At 46.7% G+C, this 23,853-nt stretch overlaps 1 protein-coding gene across 1 annotated transcript; it reads left to right on the plus strand.

The window, feature by feature from the left end:
• Positions 1–776: 776 nt before the first annotated feature.
• On the plus strand, positions 777–21,106 carry kcnq3 (potassium voltage-gated channel, KQT-like subfamily, member 3). Its single transcript, XM_058075513.2, has 16 exons — positions 777–1,018; positions 1,387–1,799; positions 12,610–12,700; positions 12,766–12,892; positions 13,253–13,425; positions 13,519–13,692; positions 14,163–14,273; positions 14,343–14,438; positions 14,509–14,607; positions 14,705–14,727; positions 15,185–15,399; positions 16,313–16,418; positions 16,490–16,621; positions 17,147–17,242; positions 17,321–17,408; positions 17,494–21,106. The coding sequence occupies exons 2-16, from the start codon at positions 1,507–1,509 to the stop codon at positions 18,181–18,183; spliced, it is 2,514 nt and encodes an 837-aa protein (XP_057931496.2). The 5' UTR covers positions 777–1,018; positions 1,387–1,506; the 3' UTR covers positions 18,184–21,106.
• The last annotated feature ends 2,747 nt before the right edge of the window (positions 21,107–23,853 follow it).

Below are 23,853 nucleotides of genomic sequence, written 5' to 3' on the forward strand. Positions count from 1 at the left end.
CAGCGTGAGTAGCTGTGGACCAGCTTAAGCCTGCGCATGTGAATGTGGGCCAACCAGTTCAGTTGGCCAGGCCCCTCGGCATGGTTGCCCTGGGGTTTCAGCCTCAAGTCGGATGCCTGTGATTCACCCTGCCCCTCCTCTCTCGTTCCAAATCACATCTCCACATGTTGGTACCTTCTGACTGAAGATGTCCCAAGTCCACTCCTAGCAGACACTATGCTAGGAACTGTAAGGGCCACAGTGATCCAATCAATGTATTTGTGCCATGAAGTCACTGTGGTCAGCTGCACTGATGTTAATTTAATTCGATGTATTACATTGGTCATAAACGTGACCATGATTGTGCTGAGAGATCTACAGTAACTCGGCCCTACCGACTGACTGTGTGCGTGTGTGGATGTGGTCGAACAATGTTTATTGATGAAGCAGTTGAATGTTCATAGCTCACTGCTATTTAAGCTAGCTTCCATTGGCTGTCAATCATTATTACTTTTATTGATCTGACAGGTGGATGAGCTGCAGGAAGATCTCAACAGTCCAGCTCACATCTGGTTCTCATTATGCGCTCATGATGATGTTCTCATGATGACGTTTTCATATTGTTCTCATGATGACGTTGTCCCGATGGTGATTATGTTATTATTTTTGTTTCCTTCAGCTAACATGAACTGAGCAGGCGCGTTCTCGTGCAATTCCCTCTTGAAGAAAGTGTACCTCCAAGTCCTTCCCCCGCCCCATTCTGTTCGTGCACCCCGTCTTGTCTGCGTGCACGGACGTATGTACGCTGTGTGCACGCGCACGTCGCGTCCACTGTGGTGGGCTCCCTCGCTGCTGCTCTGCTTCACTTCCTCTATCGACCTCCTCCACGCAGCATCTCTGCTCTCCATCCTTCGTCTCCACCCTCCCTCTTCCATCTCCCCTTCTTCCATCTTCTCGTCCTCCTCCTCCTCCTCTTCTTCGCTTCCCTCGCGGGCTTGATGGATGCGGGCAGCCCAGGAAACAGGAGCCATGCGAGCCGGTGAGTCTGCTTTGTTTCCTCGTCTGTTGTGATTTTTGTTGTTATTTGGGGCGTGCGTGAGTGCGTGCATGTGTGCGTGTCAGCTAGGCTGCCACACGCCAGGTCTTTGTCTGCTGCGCGTGCGTGACAGCCAGGACAAACGTGTTTTTTAGAAGCCAATTAGACTTGAGTGACTCGGAATGCGCGTGATCGTTATTTAATTGAATTGAAATCCTGCACGTACTCACCCTCTCCTCCTTGTGAGTTGATTGCACAGTTTGAGCTGATCTCACCTCACTGACTGTTTAGTCTTGGACTTGTTACTGCCACCATCTCGTCTTCTTTTCTTTTCTCTTGTTCTTCCTGACTGTCCTGGTCTTGTGTTTTAGTGTCAGAGCTGAGCCCATCCCTCCACATCCTTAAATGACCCGGGCTGAGAGGTGTGTGGGGGGAAGTTGGTCCAGACCAGACCATGGCATGCGGCCTGCCGTGGGCATCCAACACTGACCATGGGACTCCGGTCCAGGACCGTCGCTAGTGGCTCAGAGGAGCACAAGAAGGATCCACTGGATCAGGGTGTCGGTGGCGTGGACAAAGATGGTGCCCTGTTGCTGGTGTCGGTGGGCCGGGAGGACTACAAGCGGGCCTCTCAGGGCATGGCCATTGGACTCCTGGCCAAGACCCCCCTGAACTACAGCCGGCCTGCCAAAAGGAATAACATCCGCAAGAGAAGGATCCAGAACCTGATCTATGACGCCTTGGAGAGACCGCGAGGATGGGCGCTGCTCTACCACGCTTTTGTGTGAGTAACACCATCACTGCACATGTGACACACTTTCAAGTGGAGGGTCTGATTCTGGTTAGTGAACATGACCTCAAGCTTCCAGCAGATGTTGCCACTAAGTTTGTGGAAGCTGTCAGTCAATCCAGACCATCCTTGATGATGCCGTCAAGAATGGTCCAAATGCAGTGAAATAAGGTGATATAATAAGGAATGAAGCCTCCCCCAAGGCTTCATTCCTTTCCAGTCCTGTGGGTGGCAGTCATGTTATTAGGAAGTGTTACAGTCTGCAAGCAAACGTGATGCCATGCAGAGTTAAACAGTATGATTGATGTGCACGTCTACAGTGCAGCAGAACCGGTCCACTCTGACTTCCTGTCAGAGTCATGTGACCGCAGAGCTTTGGGATGCACGTTTCAAAGTTCAGGGCAAGACGCCGAGTGGGCGTTCCCTTACTGTCACACTGCTGCAGTGACATCGAATCATCTGTCACGTCTACTGACGCATGGCGCTTCCAATATGGCCGCCCCATATGTGCTGGTGTCAGGGTGTCAACCTTTTGTCAGCCACAACCTCGCGCGGGAAGAGAACGTGTGACATCATCAGAGGAGCGCCGTGTCAGCTGTCAACTTCCAAACACACCAGCGACTGACGTGTTGTCAGCTGGTCTCCATGGCAACAGCTGGTCTGGCCGTTGAATCAGCGACTTGATAGTCCCCTTTGACCTTGTTCAGGTGTCCAGACATCTTCATATTCCAAGCTGTGGACACACGTGGACACCTTCTGCCTTGACCAGCAGATGACGTGAGGCTGATTGACGCTGACATGATGCTGAAGGTGGTCTCTGATTGAACACCAACAAGCTGTTGATTGACTGGTAGACATCATCAATCCTATTTTTTCTTGGATCTTATTTTGTTGAGGGGACAGCAATTATTGTGTGAGGTCACACGATGGGCTTGAGAAGTCACATGATGTGTGATATGACAAATATGTCCAGCAGTAATTAGGGGGTACTTCACAAAGGTGGAGGTCTTGAGCCATCGTGCGCAGAAAGATGCTGATTGGTTGAAATTGAACTGACATGAGGCCTTCAGGGAGCGTTGATCTTTGTGACACAAACACGCTGCGCTCAACAATATTTTCAACAATTTTCTGTACATTGAGTTTTTTGCCAAAATGGACGCCCCTGCATCACCGCCAATTATTTTGTCTCAGTCTTCTAATCTGACGTTTATCTGCCGTCACTGCTGACAGTCAGCAGTAAGCCATCTCCATCTGTCAATCACCATCACTACTGGTCATGCGACCGCCTCATTATACATGCACTGGTCATGTGACTGCTGCATGAAATGTTTACTGATCATGTGACTGCAGCTTTGGATGTGCACTCATCATGTGATGTGGTGCTTGTTTCCTAATTAATAGAAGACATTAGGAAGTGCTAACAGTGTTCAACAGTGTGGCTAATGGTCACTCTGTGGTCATTTAACGCATGTTGTTTCTGCGAATGGCGAGGTCGTTAGCGGCAACTAATCAAACCATTAATCCCCAGTCCCCATAGAGATATAGGTGAAATAGTGGCTTCCATGTGACCCCACTCGTCCTTTAGTGAGCATCTCGCTACCTACACTTAGGATGCGTAAGATTGGATGAAGGTAATTTGCGTGTTTTCTCTTTAATCGTTCCTGCGGGACTCATCTAGGAAGCGGTGCTCACGTCTTGACGGTGCACAAGAAACGAGCAGTCAAAAAACATGTGCAGGGTATGGGTGCAGAGAAAGAGTCTCCGGGATGAAGCTTCTGGATCAGCCACATTTTGAGTGCGGTGTTAATGCAGCAGGAAGAATCTGCAGCGTGTACTCACTAGCAAGACGTAATATTAGCCGCAGCAGCTGACTAGCTGTTAAACACTTCCAAACATAAACATGCTAATAAACATTTACTGTTTGTTACATATGCTTATAAGCATTAGCAGTGGTCGCAGTAATACTAATAAACAAAGGTTAGCCTCCAAGGTGCTCATAAACAAACCAGAAAGAGTTCAAGTTCTCTAGATGTTTATTTTAGCATCAACATGGTGGCACAACTTAGCAGGTGGCTAACGGTGATGTCTCAGCTCGTTTGTGACGGAGCTAGGGTATTGGTATTCAGGATAAAATGATGGATTGTGGGAAGTGGAGTTATCTCAGTGTCATTAAAGGTGAAACACGGGTCCACTTTTATTGTTTTTATATGCTCCAGTGCCGCATGTCCCCATTAATGTGCCGACGCCAACCATGATGAAAGATGTGAACTCTTTGACCCGCCATTACGCTGTCATATGCAAACATTTCACGCCACAAATCACTGGAACACCTACGAATAACAGGAGTGTTTGTCTCTACTTTATGATGTTTATTACTATTACTATATTCAGTGGTGTGACAAAGTGTTTGCCGCCTTCCTGATATCTTATTAAAGTCACTCTTAAATGTTTTAGGTCATCAAACAAGTTGAAATATTAGTCAGTGAGAACACAACTGAACACAAAGTGCAGTTTATAAATGCAACTTATTATTAAGGTAGAAAAAAATCCAAAAAATCCAAACCTACATGGCCCTGTGTGAAAAAGTCATTGCCCCCGAAACCGAACAATTGGTTCAGCCACCCTTTGCAGCAACAGCTACAGTCAAGCGTTTATGATGCTGTGGAGGCCCACTCATTTTTGCAGAATTGTTGGAATTTGCATTTGAAAATGAGGGACATTTTGGAAAAAATAAGGGTAATTGTGGTAGTTGGTAAAGCTTTTTTCATTTTGTATGTTTTTCCAGCCTTTTTAAAGTCATGCCACAGCATCCCAATACGATTCACTTTGACTGGGCCACTCAAAAGCGTGTTTGGTTTGTTTTGGTTCAACCCAAGTTGGTTTCAGCTTGAGGTCACCAACAAATGTCTGGACATTCTCCTGCATGATTTTTGTTTTTACTTTCCATTACTTACCTCCTACTTCATCTGGTTCTTGTAGTATTACTGCAGTTCTAAGAATATGATCAGAAATACTTGTAATCCTTGTAATATTTGTAATACGTTCCTACCGCTGGAAGGACCACAATTACCATTATTTTATCTTATTCTTCAGAAAATGTCCCTTATTTTCAAATGCAAATGTTGACAGGTATGAAAATAGTCCAAACATTTGTAGTTATACTAGGCTACAAATAGTAGTGGAAATAGTGGTAATAGTACAAATAGGAGTGGAAATAGTATAAATGGTAGTAATATTGGAGTCAATTGTTGAGTTTGGTTAGACAGAAATAGTGAGACGCTCACTCACACACTCATAAAGTGCATATTATCATGAGTGGCTGCTAACCTGATATGTAATACTGCGCACACACATGCTCACATACACACATACAGAAGTGGATCGATGGGGATCGGGGGTGGGGCAGTAAGACCCTGAGGAGGATGATCTTACTGGTGGCAGAAAGAAGATCTGCCCCCCCCCCAAACCTGAGCCAGGTGGGGGTGTGATGGTTAATGTTCCTTTTTCCTGCTACTTCCTGTAGCACTGTGACGCTAACACACACGTTGGTGATGATGATGATGATGACACAACAACACAGCGTGTTGTGTTAGTGAAATATGAAAAAAGCTTGGCAGCCAGAATATTCAGTAGCATCACATTTCATGCCCCCCCCCCACCTCACCACCAACTGCACCCCAGCGCTGACTGTGCAGTCACTACAGCGTGAAGTCCACTCATCATTTATTCATGCTTTATTTTGCATCCTTCCTAATGGAGCCTCGTCTCCGCTTCCTTCCTCCTTGGAACGCTTCCTGCTTCCTGCCAGTGAAGAAGCCTCTGATTGGCTGCCAGAGGAGGTGGACATGTTGGTTTGGTCCTTTTGGACAACAATGACTGAATGGCCAAAGGGCACACCTGAAATATTTGGAAAAGCCCCTCCTGAACAATGGCTGGATGTGAAATTCAGTCGCTGAGCAAATCATTTAGTTCCATTTAATTCTACTGTATTCCAAAAGTTCCTGAGTGCATCACTGATTCTATTGGCTGGTTTTAAGGGGCCATTTTAAGCATCCTCCTGTTTCTGCTGGTCCAGGCAGCAGGGGTGTGCCAGTTGTTTGGCTACCTGTGAGTGTGGGGCTAACACACTTTAAAGCGTTCTCAGTGATGCAGCCCCGCAGGTGGCATTTGAAGGGCGGGAGAGGACACAGCAGGGGGGCCAGCTAAGGGATCATGGAATGCTGACACCACACGTTGGACTTTCCACTTCGGAACATTTGCAAAGGACACCAATGTTCCCTCTTTGACAGGACAAGCACTTTTGTGCCTCAGTGATGATGTATAACTTGTGTCGTCGTCATACCTGTCAACCCTCCCACTTTCCCTGAGAAAGTCCCTCATTTTGCCCTGTCTTTCCTGTCCATGTCATGTTTGAATGCTTGTCTCTTCGTAGTGTGCTCGTCTCCAGCAGGTACAAAGGCGATCTAGCCATGTATTGGATGGATGGCACGATGGCATGTTCATTTCACACTTGATGTCCTTCCCCTCTTGCTCAAGCTCGGCCAAGTTGGTCATAAACATGGCGCCTCATCGCGCCTCATGGTGGCATTCAACTCACCGAGAACATCTCTGCGTACGTTGTGGTTTTCCTCTGAAATTTAGGAACATGTTAATAACCATTAAATGCTTAGTGCTGTAAACTGGATCCAGAAGGAGATATAATGTTGTCTGGGAGGGGGGTTGGGGGATGAGAAGAATTCTGGAAGAATTCTATTTTCTCTTATTTACCAAAAAACAAAACAAAACTTTATTTTCAAATGCAAATGTTAACAGGCGTGGTCTTCTTTCCGTCCAAAAGACGAAATATCTTGAAATGTTTACTGGAAATGTGTGATGGATGACATCCTGCCTTTAAAAAGTAATTACATCTGGCTCTCTCTCAGACGGGCATGTTTCTCCTCTGGGTTGCCATAATGGAACATGCACAAGGCTGTGCACCCCCCAGAGAAAGCACTAGAACACAACCTGTGCGTGTTATCAAAGTGCATCAGAATAAATGCACTAAAAAGACTTTCCAGAAGAACGTTGGCTCACACTTGTGTCACATGACCAGGATTCTAAAGTCATCACAAACGAGCCACACCATGACCTGGCGAAGCAAAACCATCAGGTTTTAATTATGCATGTCATTATTGCTCTGAAACGCCGCTGACTCTGGAGGGCTTTTGATGGATTAGATGACAATCTAAGTCCAACGTCATCGCTACACTTGAGGACCTCTGAGCGGTCCGTGCTTCTAAAGATCAAAGAGTGGTGGCGTCCGACTCGCTGACATTTAGCAGCTGGTCTGGCCTATCAATAATTGATCACAGAACCTTCCCTTTCCACACACTGCTCACTTTGTAGGAAACTACTGTATTCATCAGCATCTTTGTGTTTCTTTCTTGTTTCTCGTGTGGCGTTCGCTGATGTGAGGCCCAATCAGATAACGCTGATGTTTGTTTCTGCTCGTAAACTCAGACCAGGTCCACCTGTGTTTCGTCTACTTTGTGCAACATCACACTTTTCTAACTTTTCTTACGTGAGGACAACTAACTTTCCTTTCCCTCCACTTCCCTCCACTTACGGTTGTTGTTTTTTGCACTCATGCCCTTATTCAGGCTTCTGATTGGCTGCAAAGAGCATTCAGTAAGTTGGATTTCTCATACAGGGACGTTTGTCGTGTTGCAAACAATAATTTTTAAATATGGATCTATGTGTCTAGTCAGCTGCAGTTCTTGATGACTGTGTGGACGTTTGGCGGCTTCTTCGTGTTTGTGTTCTTGCCACCAGGGAAAGTTCTCCTTGACAGCCAGTTTGCACCTGAGAGGCCCCCCCATGGCATCTGGAACAGCCAATACCAGTGCAACCGTGGGGCATATGGCAGTGGTGGTGGTAGGGGGGTGTAACTGAAATGAAACTGGTGGCGTCCCCGAAGACAACACCACTAGGCTGACTCCATCATTTAGTTGTGTGTTTTAGTATGGTGTGTGTGCGCATGTGTGCGTGTATATGTGTGTGTCTACAGCAGGATGACACAGCCCGGTACAACAAAGAGTGTCAGTTGCCTGGCAACCAGGTCTAAAAATGCTCGCTAACCAAAATATGTATTCTGCAGCATCCTCCCTGCTGGAGCTCATAGAAGCTTCTGGAAATATCATTATCTTCATCATCTTCAGCAGGTGTGATGAAGAAACACAGGCTCTATGACTATGTAGTGTGTGTGTGTGTGTGTTGGTTTCGGTGCCTGCTTAAGAGGAATCTGTCATTTTATTTTTGGAGGTCAGTCAGCCAATCAGAGCTCAGCTCACTAACGCTTTCTTTGTAAAGAGCTAACTCATTTGCATATTGGCCTCTTTGAAGTGTCACAGTGACCTTTTGTGAGGATAAAGCACTCTTCGGATAACCTTTACAAACTCATGTTGAAGCAGTTGGCACCAAGTTGGCTAATTAGTGGCTAATGAGGCAGCAGTTGCTGATTGGCTATCAGAGCAGGAAGTGTCCCACGGCCTTCATGTTGAACTTTTCTGAAATACAGTAAGGACACCTAAAGACTCCAAAGACACAGAGCATTGTGGGTCAGTGACTTGACGCTTCGGTCTCTTGCTCTCTTGATGGTGTCTCTTCTTCCTGCTGGGGGAGGGGTCAGTCAAACAGGAAGGAAACGGCAGGACCTCCATGTTTCGTCTTCACCAATGCTCAGAAGATCAATGATGAATCCATCGTGTCAGGCCTGTCATGTCCCTCCACGGTGACAGGAAGTCTGGAGTCTCTTGCTGGAGCGCCACTGGGGCACTTCTTCTTGTGGACGTCACGGTGAGCCGTCACTATGTCGCTCCTCTGACAGTTTAAGTGTCTCTGACAAGGCTGACCTGGGAGATGACATAGATAGATAGATGTAGTCACCTGTGCAATTCCAACGGAATAGGGAAGTTATTTTTTATGACAATATATTCTTTACACAGACGGAAAACGGCACTTTTATTTTGAAGGTTGGTATTATGTCTTCTGTGTGTTGAGAAGTGTGTCTTCACTCAGAACCTGCATTGTAGGTGAACACTGAAGATACTCTAGATATATATCTAGCACAAGTCGCGCACGCAACCACGCTAAACACAAACGAAGCTAACTCCGCTTCCATCACGCTCTGAGGTTCCACCAACCTTCGCTAGTGTTTATCACCATTTCAACCTGTTAAATTTGGGAGCAGGCGTTTCTATGGTGTAAAGGAATGTTTATATTGAGAGCAGCCCACAGAGTAAATACTCCCCCCCCCATGATGACAGCATTTCATTCATCTCATGTATCAAAGTCCATCGTGACGTGCAACTCGCCTTGTTTATGTTTATTGTTCATATCAGTATGAGTCATTTTCTTATTGAAAGACTCTATACCGGTATATAAAAAATATTGACCAACCCTAGTCCTAAAAGATAACAATGATGTGGATTACCAGCACCAAACCTTTTATTATTAAAGGAGAAAACAAATCTAAACATCGTCCAGCTTTAAGCTATTGTGTATAATATTTAAATTAATTTGATGATCTGAAACATTTAGGGCTCTATTTTCATGGTATGGCGCAGGATGGCGGAGCGTGTTTCAGGGTGGCGGTGATTTCATCCAGCACAGCATTGTGCACAGCCAATTTGGTAATCTATCTGGTAGTTTGGGCTGCACTGAAATGGGCATGGTAAGGCACCAGGGGGAACTGTCCACATTTTCAGCTTAGTGCAGTGAAAAGGGTGGGTGGGTAGGTAGGTAGGTGGGTAGGTAGGTAGGTAGGTGGGTGGGTAGGTAGGTGGGTAGGTGGGTAGGTGGGTAGGTGGGTGGGTAGGTGGGTGGGTAGGTAGGTAGGTAGGTAGAGTAATATAATTTGTCTTAACGTCAAAATGTCTTTACTTTTCTTTGCACATGCGCGGCCAGCAGTATTTTTGTGGCAGACATGTTTGTTTACACGGCGCTTTTGCAGGCGTCCCAATAACAGCGATGTACGCCTGTTGTCGAGCATCACCATGGAAACACCCTCAGACGAAGCGCGACTGGTGATTCCTGATGGGGGCGACGGGAAGATGGAGGGAAGTGAGCAGGTGTCGCCATGGTGATGTGGAGGGATACTCCAGTGAGAGTGCAGTGAGCAGCTGTTGCCATGGAAACAGAATGCATGTCAGCCAATGCCCAGCACAATGGGGTGGAGGGAGGGAGTGGGGGGGCTCTGGCGGGAAACGTAGATGCGGGTTCCAAGCAAGGAGACGCTTGATGACATGGTGACTCTCTGGAGCCGCATAACGTCTCTCCGCTCTCATTTTTGCTCATCATTTCCTGTGAGAGCCACTACTTCCTGTCCAAAGCGTTCCTTCCTAATGAGAGTTTGAGATTGAGCCGAGCGCTGTGTGGATGAGTGAAGGGCGGTGGTGGCGGCTGGCACAGGATCTGACAATCGGCGGACCGATCCAAACCTCCGCATCCACCCGGGGCCCCAGCTCTGGAATCACTTCACTCACCTTTACCACCCGAACTCAGAAGGTCAGCTCAGGAAAGTTGTCACGGTCAAAGTGGTACTATAATGTTCCACTCTTTCGAACTCTTGTGCTAGCATGTTGATGATAATTAGTTTTCATTTTGACCATGCATCAGTTCTGACCATTGAGCAACAGCAGAAAACTTAGAAGAATTTGACGGACGAGCAAAAGATGACCTTAACTCTCCAATGATTCTGATGAATTAGTCGCTGCCTTTCCTTTTTCCTTTCCCACTTTTCTCCTTTGACGTATTTGATTCACACTTCCATCAGCGTCAGTGACCCTCATTAAATCTCTCCTAATTAAATGTGAGGCCTTCCCAAAGACCAAGTCACTGCAGGCCAGCATGTTTCCTACAGCTGCAGCTGAAACTGCTTTGTCAGCATCGTCATCATCACCATTCTATGAAAGCAGTAATGAGATGATGAAGACGTTGAAGATGATCTTAGTGTGTTGTTAGCGAGTGAACTTGGGACCTTTGACTTAGGAAGTCAAAGGTGATTTGACGGTTGCCATTTGTTGCCATCATTGATCCCGCCTCCGCTTGGCTCCTTCCCTGAGTATGTGAAGCTGAAAGTCGACACTCTGAATGTTTTAGTGACCTCGTGAGGGAACTAATTAGCTTCTGTGAGGTCCAATTAACAAAAGCCTCCCTAACGGGCTCTAATGGATCCAATTAGCGGGGATAATCAGCTCGTTTGTTGTCTTCCAACATCAGTCAGATCCGAAAAGTCCAACTGCTCCCGTCAGAACTCCTCTCCTGTGATAATTTCTGTGGAAGCTTTTCCATGCGTCAGCAGAAGCAGAACCAGTGTGTAGATCCAGTGATAAAACCAGCATCAGCGATGTTCTGCGCTAAACTGTCCTCAAATGTCTGGCATGGAAAGATTCAAACCACACCAAGGTTCTGTGATGGGGGAAAGGAATTAACGGAACCGGGACTGTGACACCTTCCCACAGGGAGAGGTCCATCAAGTCCAACATTGTCTCCTGTCAAGTGGTAAGCGCTGGCCCAGATCCTGTGTGATGGGCTGCAGGTAGATGAGATGAAGAAATCCTCTTGCATAGAACATCTTCGACTTCCTCAAAATCCTATGTAAGAGAATTCCATCCTGTGGTTCTGGTGTCATTTATGGTGACACCTTGTCTGGTGGCTCGGCCTGTATTGAAACTTGAGTTTTTTCATGTTCTATATTTAACCTCATGGTCATTAGCAAGGTTCTGGTTGTGTCCTTTCTCACCGTGCCTGCCAACAAATGAAGTGTTGGACTTGCAGCGTCTGCAATCTCCTTATTGAATATTGGCAGCTAATTGCTTGTTAGGAATCCTCAGAGGCAGTATCCATCCAAGGATTCCCTGAGGAGGGGTGGAGGGGTGAGTGGTGGGGACTGGATCCATGTGGATTAATGGAGGGAAAAGGATCTTTATTTAAGATCTTTATGAGCAACAGGCCACCTTCAAACAACATCACAAGATTCTTTGCTGAAGCAGCGGATCCTTCACGTCAACTGCTGACCCAATGGACCCAACCAAGTTGTCCTGAACAAAACTTTGACAGATGACACCGACCAAGTCACTCATTTGGTGGCGGTACTGAGTCCAAGAGTTGGACAAGGTGGTCAGGTAAGACCGGTAATGTTGGAGATGACGGCTTTCTGTCTTATGGCAACCAGTCAGAGGACACGAAAAACACACTTCCTGTGTGCGTGTGTTTGTGGTATTGACACAGCCGTCCTCTGATGCATAGATTGTCAACAACGCGATCAAATAGCGTGTGAACACTAACGATCATCGAACCTTCATTGACCAGACCTGGTGAAGACAAACATCCAGCTCACCCCTGTTGTCCCCCGCATGACTTTCATGGAGGCAGGAAGGGAATAAATAAGGCAGCTAGATTAGCACATGTGCTCATAAACACAGCTTTTAAAGATTCTTCTTCTTCTACTTCTTATTCTATGCATTGTTGTCTTTTCCACACATGGCTTTCTTCACCCTTCTAAAATGGTATTTCACATTTGAAATTATTTTTATTTATTTATTTTACATTTATTTCACGTTTGAATGATTGAAGGACAGGTTCACTTTGACTTTGTGTTGTGTTCGTCTAAACGCCAAACTAGGTCACTTGCTTTGCTGAGTCACCTAAAAGTTCTTTGAAAAAGTGCTGCATTGATGTTGAGCAGAGCTGTGATGCCCTCTAGCGGTGAGGTCTTTCTCGTGCATGTGTTGTCTTCACATTGTCTTGTGTCGGACCAATGCAGGTTCCTGATTGTTCTGGGCTGTTTGATTCTGGCCGTGCTGACCACCTTCAGAGAACATGAGAAGACATCTGCTCATTGGCTGGTGGTCCTGGTGAGTGTGCACACACACAGGCTTACACACACAAACAGCGTCGTGAGATGTTTGATGTTTGCTAGGAAACCTTCGCCATTTTCATCTTTGGGGCTGAGTTTGCACTGCGAGTATGGGCGGCGGGCTGCTGCTGTCGCTACAAAGGATGGCGAGGGAGGCTCAAGTTTGCCCGCAAGCCGCTGTGCATGCTAGGTAAGGTCAAAGGTCACTTGTCTTGTCCAGGGTGAGGTGTGCTTATGAATGGATGTTATTTTCAAATAGTGGGGCACATGGTTCGGTGTCCGGGGGCCGTGAGAGGCGGGGGCCGTGAGAGGCTAGGGCCGTGGGAGGCGGGGGCCAGACCTGCCAACATGGATGCATTTAAACTTTTTTACTTTCATAAAGTGTCTTCAAGGGTGGCAGGTCTGTCGGGGTCTTTATTCATGCTTGAACCATGCTGGTGCCAGCAACTCAAACAGTGGTTTGTATGGATGAATAAATATCATTTTTCAACAGTGTTTAAATTTGGCAGGAGCACGACAGAAAATAATTGATAACCACTGCTCTGGGCAGACATCTTTGTGTTGGTGGCGTCGGTGCCGGTGGTGGCAGTACGTAACCAAGGCAATGTGCTGGCTACGTCCCTGCGCAGCCTGCGCTTCCTGCAGATCCTGCGCATGCTGCGCATGGACCGCCGAGGAGGAACGTGGAAGCTGCTGGGCTCTGCTATCTACGCCCACAGTAAGGTAGGATGAGGCGGGAGGTGTTTCCATGATCACCATGTAATTGTCAGGTTGGTGCAACCAAATGACAGAACAATATTTGACAAATGTATGTAGGAGCTGATCACAGCATGGTACATTGGCTTCCTGTCTCTCATCCTGGCATCCTTCCTGGTCTACCTGGTGGAGAAGGACGACGTATCGGTGGACATGTCCAACCTGGACGACCCCACCGCTCAGCCCAAAGCTCAGGACTTTGACACCTACGCAGACGCCCTGTGGTGGGGGCTGGTACGTGCTTCAACAGCTCATCTCTGCCTGATGTTGACTCTGGAAGACAGGGGTGCCAAATCCAGCCCCCCAAGCCTTTGAATCTGGCCATATGTTTCCAAAGTATGTAATGTTAATTTTTGACATGACTCACAAGTCACAGTCCTTCTGAGACAAACTTTTAATGTTTAAATAGCTTTTCACACCCACAATGCAAAACAAACACATTCACATCAACATATGCACACAACTTAACAAGCCTACCAAGCCACTGCACTGTCTATACACCGATATACGGGATGCACATATTTATTTATAGTCTGACAACCCTGACAATTATTTTACCTCAGTGCAGCTGCGACACAAAAAGTAAAAGGTTTCCCCCCCTGCTGTCTCACAATGTATGACATTGTGAGACATTGTCATACAATGTCATACATACATGTATGACATTGTGAGACAAGTGTCTCTAGTCTGTTTGTCTCTTGCAGATCACGCTGACCACCATCGGTTACGGCGACAAGACACCAAAAACATGGGCAGGGAGACTTTTAGCCGGGACCTTCGCTCTCATTGGCGTGTCCTTCTTCGCACTGCCTGCAGTATGTGTCGCTCCACATGTCCTTAGGAGACATGTGGATGGTGCATGATGTCTAAGTGTGTCTCTGCAGGGCATTCTGGGTTCAGGTCTGGCTTTAAAGGTCCAGGAGCAGCACAGACAGAAGCACTTTGAGAAGCGCAGACATCCAGCTGCCGGACTCATTCAGGTTAGGTCCTCCTGCTCAGTGACCCTGGTTTCTGATTGGACAATTCAACGCTGCTTGGTGTGTGTTGCAGTCAGCGTGGCGCTACTACTCTACCAATCCAATCAGGGAAGACCTCATTGCCACGTGGAGGTTCTATGAAACCGTCATTTCTCTTCCGTGCTTCAGGCAAGTCACGTGCACATGAGCTCCCGTGCATGTGTACATGCCTTCATCAACACTGCCATGTTTGTTTGATTGACAGCGTTGTGTTTTTGTCATGCAGGAAGGAGCACCTGGAGGCCATAGCCAGGTAGAGCACCTCATGACACCTTGGACTTGGACTGTGGTCCATGACACTCTCATGATGAACATCGTGTCCAATAGGGATGTCTTACTGGGTCCAGAATCCAGGTAGGCGGGTTCACTAATAATTGGACCTGCAGAATAATCTGGGAGAGCCATTGTGAGACTCTCCAGCCCCTCTGGACGCTGGCGGTCTCCCTGTCTCCACTTCCTCTCCCTCTTTGGTGGAGTCTTCATGTAGTTCTTGATGGCTCTTGGCTTTAGAAGACATGTCTCAGTCTTCTTGGGAGAAACCAATGTTGAGTCTCTCACTGCTTTGTCTCCTTGATGTGTTTTCACATGCTAAGGCGCTAATGTGAGCGTGGTTTGTCTTTGACCAAAAGTTTTTCTTCTCGAAGGTTATTCCACCTTTGCGCTTGTTGTCACCATGAAAAGTTCATCTTTCTTCATTTTCCTCCTTACAGCCAGAAGATGACGCTACTGGAACGTGTTCGCCTTCCTAACGCCCGGCCAGCAATGGCGGCTGTGGCGGTGGCGGCAAGCAGGAAGCTGGCGGCCAACATGGAATCCATGGAGGACAGTCCATCCAAGGAACCCAAACCTGCTGGCTTTAGTAACCGGGAACGTTTCCGCACCGCCTTCCGCATGAAGGCATCCACGCTGCGCCAGAGCTCTGAAGGTATGACAAAGGTAACGGTAACTAGCTAGCTGGGGTGTCACGTTTAAAATGTGACGGTGTCAGGTTCAAACTCCTGTGACACTTTTAAAAACACTTAAATACAGAAATACAGAAGAGACAGATAACAATATTCAAATTTGCTCGCAGCGAGGAGAGTGAAACAACATACCCAGTGACATGCCACTCCTCTCTGAATATGCAGTTCACACTCCTCTCTTTTTATTCTCTTTCGGGGGTCCCTACTACATGGTCGTGCAACTCTAAGGGGGGAGGGGGGGCAGTTGCACGAGCTGTATTTGTTTGTCTATGTGTGTGTGTGTGTGTGTGTGTGTGTGTGTGTATGTGAGAGTAATTACTTTTGTTTTATGAGTTCTTATCTTGACACATTCTTGCAGGATTAACATGAACATCCGCAGGGTTGATCCAGGCACCTCCAGGACCTGGGGGTCGCTGGGGGTCCCTGATCAGGGTCACGGGAACATTTCTTCTTCAGCACATTCAAACACTTTCTATTGGATATAAGGGTGATAACTGATGCTATATTCATTCTATCTACATTTTATTGTAACAGACGGTATTTCTTTACTTTGAGAAAAGCTAAGATATCATGAGCTGAGTATATCATGACACCCCTACGACCTGTTTAATTAAAGCTTGTTCACGTTCTAACGACATGATTTTCTGGCCCTTTTTTACAGCCACTCTGCTTTCCCAAATGTTGTGGTGACAGACACTCAAAATCCTCATTTAAAATGTAAACATTTGATCTATCAATCAGAAGAGTTTACCGGCATCATGCCAACAAATTATAGTACACGGAATTTTTTGGTTGGCTCACACAATTTAGCGCTCCTTATTTGAAATCTGAGTCGAGGTGGATATGCACATTCTCCAAAACAATGTCCTCCTCCAGATGCAGCAGCCCTGCCAGATCCCGTCCTGGAGGAACGAGGCTTCCCAGCTGACATCTTGCTGGAGGAGATGATTCCCACGCTCAAGCTGGTCATCAGGGCCGTAAGGTCAGACACTAGAACACTTCTACTTCTACATTGTGTCAAGATGCAATCAAACATGTGTGTGCACGTGTCAGGATCATGCAGTTCCTGTTGAACAAGAAGCGCTTCAAGGAGACGCTGAGGCCTTACGACGTGAAAGACGTGATCGAGCAGTACTCTGCTGGTCATCTGGACATGCTGTGTAGGATCAAGTACCTGCAGGCCAGGTGAGTCCAGCGTTCCAGAACAGGGATGGGCAAACTACGGCCCGGGGGCCAAATCTGGCCAGCCAGATGCTTCATAAGGATTTAATGTAAACTTTTATCATACAAGCTGACAACATGACATTCAGGTCTCCAGTCAATCTGAGGTTTTCATATGTGGCGGTCCAGACGACTCCCTCACCCACCATGCCAAACAAACACAAACACACGTCATATACACACAACGCAACTCAACCTGCTCACTGGAGTGTCTGGGAAGTCGGATGGATGTTCACATGCTCCTTAATAGTCAATGTTTTATCATAGTTCATAATGTATTCATTATTAATGCACATTCACTGATTCAATTTGGTTATTTGATGCTGATGGTCTGATGGTCACAAGCACATATAAGCACATTGTATGCCACGGTTACGTCTACTTATACGTACATGTATATATGTACACATACCCCCACATTTATACTGTATGCCCACCCCTGTTCGAGAAGCTTTTTGCTGGACCTCATTGTCTGCCGTCCCTTTGCAGGATCGACATGATTCTGGCCCCTGGACCCCCCCTGACACCCAAGCAGAAGAAACCACCCAAACCCCCTTTTAACTACCCCACAAACCAGTCCCCCAGGTAGGCTGACCTCTGACCTTTGCCTCTACAACAAGAAGTAAGTCAAAGGTCACCACAATGTGTGCGTGTGTGTTGCAGGCACGAGTCGTACTTCTCCAAGAGTGTCTCCATGGCCGACACTGAGGACCAAAGCATGATGGGAAGATTTGTCAGGGTGGAGAGACAGGTGAAGAGGAGGATCATCCCACATGACCTTTCACCTTGTCCAAGCACTCACAGCATGTGTGTGTGTGTGTGTGTGTGAGAGGCAGGTGGAGGACATGGAGAAGAAGTTAGACTTCCTAGTAGACATGCACATCCAGCACAGCGAGCACCTGCAGGTGGACTCTGCTGGCACAGCCCACATGACCTTGGACGCCCCCCACTCCGGGGCCGGGGACATCCGCGGGCTCTTCCTCAACTATGCCGAGTCATTCCCCCACATGGCCTACCAAGTGCCCCTCGGCAAGGTGGGCTCATACTATGGCTTGGGGGGCAGAGGAAATGGGGAGGAGGCGGGATCAGCCGCAAGAGGCCACACCTTGCACATCCAACCGCACCCGCCGCCACTCTCTGTGCCCACCTATGCCGAGCGTCCCACCGTCTTGCCCATCAGCTCCCTGCAGGACACGTCGGGGGGGCTCGGCAGGACCACAGGGGACCGAGGGGGCGACTCCCCGCTGTCGTTGTTGTCAGTGAACCACGAGGAGCTGGAGCGCTCACCAAGCGGCTTCAGCATCTCTGGCGAGCGGGGTGACGAGGACGAGAAGGGGGCGGGGAGCTTCGTCACGAGGGCCAGGGTAGCCACAGAGGAGGGGGGTCGGACCCGACCCAGACCCGCCTACTTGGCAGAGGGTGAGACTGACACAGACACGGACCCCTTCACGCCCAATGGGTGTCCACTGCCACTCTCCTCCACAGGGGAGGGGCTTGGGGACGGCGTGTGGAGCACGCCACCCTGAGCTTGACCTTTAACCCAAGCCACGCCTCCAAGCTCCACCTTCACACTTGAAGCACTCAGAGGAGGTAGTCAGTGATGTCATCGTGATGTCATTGCGTGCACGGCCGCGTGTTAACACAACGTGACGGCCAACTGCATGTGACGCATGACTAGCGTAGACGCTGCTTCTGCTATGCCATTTTCTACTATCACTTTTCTTTTGCATGGACCGCATGCTCGGATGCCATCTACTGGCCAACCAAAACTCACTGATGTATCTGTGGGAGTGAGTGGTTGTGTGTGTTTGTCAGAGTTGTAAAGTAGGCGGTGCTTCACTGTCACAGTGCTGAATGATTGACAGCCTCAGAGTGTCATCAATCAATCAATCAATCAATCACGTGACGTCCAATGTGCCAAAATCCTCCAAAATGTCTTTTTGTTTGTCCTTAACGACCCAACAACTTTGATTAGTTCTGATGGAGCGTCACCGCTGACAAGCCATCGTACAAAAAAACATGTTTGTAGCAGCAGTTTGTTCATCCGTCATTCCAATGAATTTACAATATTTTGTCAAGATTTTCTAACAAAACTTATTTTCTACGTTTATACAACAAAGTCTACTCCTGAGGCAACAACCTTCTGATTTTCTATTGTCTTCTGACCTTTACCCTTCCCATGGCAAGAAAAGACAGGAAGTGAGAGGCGGGTCCTCAGTAGCCTGCAGAGTAATAACAACCATAATAATCATAAGAATTATAACGATAATCATGTCATGTTTTTAGCCGCTTATTAAATGCTACACTTATTACCACTTTAGATTAGCACACTTCTTGTCGTCATGTGACAACTTCAGTCACATGACACTTCAGGCTTCCACTGATTTAACACACTGGCCACTTTATTAGGCACACCTGGTTAAAATTAGAAACTACTGTTCAATGAATGTCTTGAAAATGAACATTATATGAATCTATGCTAATGGTTCACATGCTGGTGTACCTAATGAAGTGGCCGCCTTGACGTAGAGTCGCCGTATTCTAGCTCCCAGCATGCTTTAGAGAACCACATCTACTCTTGAATATTTCAAAGTACAAAAAGCTTCTTTCCTTGGTTCATTTTATATATATATTCATTTAAGGGCATGTATAATGATATCATATTTAACGTGTAATCCAGTATTTACATGAAGACACAATTTTTCCCTTCAAGAATGTTGAATGAGAGTTTTGTTTGTTAGCATGCTGCTAGCTGACATGCTACAATTTCATAACGTCTTTCTGTCATCATTGTTTTATTATCTCCATTTCCACGGGCAAGTGGACCTTCAGCACAAGCAAACGTTTGTTGTTGTCACGGAGTCACGACGAATGACCTTAACCTTGATTCCTTGAACTGAGAAAGCATTTTGGAATCAGGAAGTCATTTTGTGTGTCTGTGCTAACATGCAGGCTTCATGAGATGCTTTCTTGTTCAATTCTTTTTTTTTTTTTAAAGTTCCGTTCGTGGACCTTCCAGAAGGTTCTGGAGCGATTTGTTGTTGTTTTGTACCAGCACACACACACACAGACGCACACATTCTAGTGGGTCCTGAAGGTTGCACAGGTTCTGCTGGAGAACCTAAAGTCCAAAATGTCTTTTCTTACCACAAAAAGCCATACAATGTTCTGACTGGAAGCTAAGGTGCAACCTTGTCGGTTGTGATTGTGTTCTGATCCAAACATTCAAACATGACCTGAAACTTTTTGGACCTTTTGATTGCTACCAATGATTTGTGCCTTGGCTTTTCACACTTTTGTTCTTCTTGTCGCTCTTTGGCTTTACAGAGTTGCAACAACTTCATGGTATGAATTGTATTCATATCCTGCTGCTAAGCTAAACTAAAAACAATAGCAACCTTTTTGGTATGATATACATATTGACAAGAGTTGGAATATCCTGTTTGCTTAGCGACATCGCTAGCACGCTCAGATCACAAGACTTCTCTGTTGCCAAACGAGTAACGTTAGGCAGGGAACGTTCTCCAAGGTTTGATGGACGTGGCAGCAGCAGCTCGTTTACTTTTGACATCTTAAGACAAGAAGTGACCTTCACCAGTCATCACCAACATTTCCATTCTTTTTGACGATATAATATGCAAATGTACTCAGACTTGTTGATAATAAAGGACTGAAGTGAGCAGACCCAGTGTTCTATTGTGACTCGGGAGCAAGGAGATTATCCAACAGGAGAGTCCACTCAGCATTCGCTTTCGTATTATGTCCTGGGCGGGTTTGGCCGCCATTTTAAGCATCACGGAACACGCCAGGGATACGCCTTTAGTCCCCTTCCGTTTGTCGTAGCGAAAGACCCCCTTGCTGTAGCTAAAAGCTCCAACTGTTGTACAGTATATCGGGTTTATAACCGCACACACAAGCTTTCCTGAGCTTCCAGAGTCTGCACCGATTCCAGCTGTATTCCTTTAGATTTTGTGCTTCCTTGCGAAAACAATCTGTTTTAATTTATTCCACTCATGGCATGTTCACTCAATGTATCTTTTTTTAAATGTCCACAATTTGCACACTCTATAATGCTACAGAGACAACCGCTTTTCTTCCATGCCACAAAATAAACACAGTCAGGACACGGATAAATTGTTACTTACTGCTTGCTCTTCTCACTCTTCCACATGAACCAAGTAACATTGGCAAGGCATCAGGCCTCAGCAAATTTGTGGGCTAGTCCAGCTGCATAGTAGCCCGTGTTCACAAAACAGTCCAGTGTGAAATGCTTTTGACGGATTAAAATATTTTTCTTTTGCTGGTAGAGAATCAGGAACTCCAACCACTTCTGGCTGATGTTTGCCTCGTTAGGAATTGTAAACAAATTAAGCTTTCTCTTTCATGCAAAGCAACACTTTCTGGGAGACATTACTAACACCATTAACAAAGAAACAGAGCGTGCGGAGGGGCAGAGAGCCTATCTGGCCTACAGCGCTTGCCCATATAAGGATGCCGAGCACTCTGTGACATCACAGAGAGCCAATGTTTAAAAAAACTCTAAAAGCGAGCATTGAGACCTACATCCTTCAGGGCTCACGTCCAAATGCACAAACCTCATTATCTGAACCACTGAGATTGTTTAACTTGAGAATACAACAAGCTAACTACGTGTGGCGCTTGGAAAAGTGGAAAAAGCATAATAGGTCCCTTTTAAGAAACAAATTATGGCTTTCTAGCCCAGTGGCGTTGAACCATAGATTTAAACACTCACGAATTGATAGAGCCTCCATGTGTGGTCTGAGAGGTCTGAGGTCATTTCTCTACAGTTGACATAGCAGCCACTGGGTGGCGCTCACACACCACTCCTGACTCCTCGCCTCCTCTCTTCTGCCTAGCAACAGCCTCTTGCGCAATTTGCTTATTGTTCACACACACACACACACTCTCTCTCTCAGTGTTAAAGTGAGGAAGACTTAATAGGTTGAGTGTAATGAAATGTGAATGAACAACTACAAATAACTCTTCATCTTCATCATTCTTCATACTGACAAGTGTGTGTATACAGTATATACTGTATATACGTGCATACACACACACACATATAATTGCAACAGTCCATAATTCACACGACATCAGCTATAGAGCACAAAGTAGTGCCTCTAACTAAGAATAAATTAAATCTTTCCAAAAATAACATAAATCAAGGCACAAAAAACACAGATGTATTATTATATAAAATATGTAATAGATTAATTATCTACTCAGAGATGGGTTGAGTAGCCAACAAAACCACTTACTCATTTAAGACCATTGTTACTTACGGTTCTACTCAAGAAAAGTCTATGTGATGTTACACATATCGGTATTGGTAAATATCGGAATCGGAAATTGAATCAGTTATCGGCAAAAATCTGTCCAATATTGGACATCCTATTAAAGACTCATGGTCATTTTAAAATAACAATACAAATCCTAACCCCAACCCCACCCAACCCTAATGTACTCCAACCCTAATCCCAGCTAGCAGTGAGGCAGACCAGTTTGATGAAGATGCTGTACAGCAAGAAAGATGGCTGGAGGGCCGGGGGTCAAAGGTTAGAAATACTAACATGGAACGTATTTCTAACCCCGTCGCCTCCCAGCTATAAGAGTGTGAGTGTAAAAAAAAAGTCCAAATGATATTATTATTCATGAAAATATTGAAGTTGGGGGGCGGGTGGATTGGGGGAAATGAAAATAAAACATGTTTTTATTGATTGTCAAACAAAGCATTCAGTGTTGGGGGGGGCACACGAAACGCACAGATGCAAACCTTACAGAATGTCCCCCTAGCTGCACCCGTCATTAAACCCCCCTGATCAGATACGACCCCAACCCAAAAAAGCACAGAGGATTCTGTAGGTCAGAACCTCCACTGGCCCAGGACTCAGGTGTGACCAATCAGAGGCGAGGGGGAGGTGCCTCAGGTGGACAGACAAAGATGCCATCAGAACTCCACTTCACTATGATTCCAAATACCGCCCCCGACCACAAGGTAAGAGTTTCTGTCTGCCCTTCCCCCAACATGGGAATAGGTCTTGGCTGTATGACCAGAACCAGAAGTGGTGCAGTAGAACCGTGGTGACCACAGAACGTTTGCTCTATGTGGAGGAACCATGATGCTGATGCTCTTGTTGACCCTGCCGACGCTCACACGTGTTCAGTAATGCACACGCGACACACACGGGTTCTGTCATGTGGTCCACATGGACTCTCAGGTCTTTTTGTGTTCTTACCTCAGCTCTGTCCATCGGCGCCCTCTGGTGCTCAGAGTGGGAGGGAGGTTCTCCAGGTCATATGGTGATGATGGTGAGGTCAACATGAGGTTTTTGTCTTTGTGTGGTTCAAATGAAGCACTGTGTACATCTCGGAGTGACACGGCTGTGTTGTTGTAGACTGCTTGGGCGTGCGCTTCACGTGGCTACCTCATGTGAGGCCGCCAACAACACGTGTGACTCAGGTAGACAAGCGCTCAGCACCAACTGGGAAAAGTGGTGTTTTAAGCCTGCAAAAGCCAAAGCTTAATGGTAACCAGTTTGTGCCCTTTGCATTGTTGCCGTGACTGGTGATGGTGACTGGTGCCGGCGGACGCTGTGTGCATGTGACCAGGCTGCCATTCACTGCTTGACACTCAAACACACCTTGAGAGGGTTACACACGTCCTTTTGCTCATCTGCCAATGAAACAGGTAGCCCATTCTTGTTGCACAAGAATTCCGATAATTTGCATTGAAAGATGAAAAGAAGCTGACAATTCTGCATTTTGCAGACTTTCTGCACAGCCAACAAGCTCAGACGCAGGCGAGTGATGCCTGTGATTGGCCAGGAAGGGGACAGACTCCTCCTCCTCGGCGCTCAGCCAATGACAAGAAGTTTTTTATTCACTTCCGCAATTGGAAGTGAATAAGGCTGCACGGCAGACGAGTGGTTAGCGTGCAGGCCTCACAGCTCGGAGAGCGGAGTTCAATTCCACCCTCTGCCATCTCCGTGTGTCATGCTAGGTTAATTGGCCACTCCAAATTGTCCAAATTGTATGAATGTGAGTGTGAATGGTTGTTTGTCTATATGTGCCCTGAGATTGGCTGGCCACCATTCCAGGGTGTATCCTGCCTCTCGCCCCAAGACAGCTGGGATAGGCTCCAGCACGTCCGCCACCCTCGTGAGGATAAGCGGTAG

The sequence above is a fragment of the Doryrhamphus excisus genome, linkage group LG11 (genome assembly GCF_037039965.1).
Source record: "Doryrhamphus excisus strain RoL-2023G ecotype Guam linkage group LG11, RoL_Dexc_Guam_v1.1, whole genome shotgun sequence".
Classification (NCBI taxonomy): domain Eukaryota; kingdom Metazoa; phylum Chordata; class Actinopteri; order Syngnathiformes; family Syngnathidae; genus Doryrhamphus; species Doryrhamphus excisus.

What these genes read in the sequence shown, in the direction of transcription:
- kcnq3 (XM_058075513.2), top strand. Translation starts at nt 1,507, where the DNA reads ATGGGACTCCGGTCCAGGACCGTCGCTAGTGGCTCAGAGGAGCACAAG. An exon ending in CTATCTACGCCCACAGTAAG is followed by an intron (nt 13,426 to 13,518) that starts GTAGGATGAGGC and finishes AAATGTATGTAG; the next exon opens with GAGCTGATCACAGCATGGTA. An exon ending in CTCTTCCGTGCTTCAGGCAA is followed by an intron (nt 14,608 to 14,704) that starts GTCACGTGCACA and finishes TCATGCAGGAAG; the next exon opens with GAGCACCTGGAGGCCATAGC.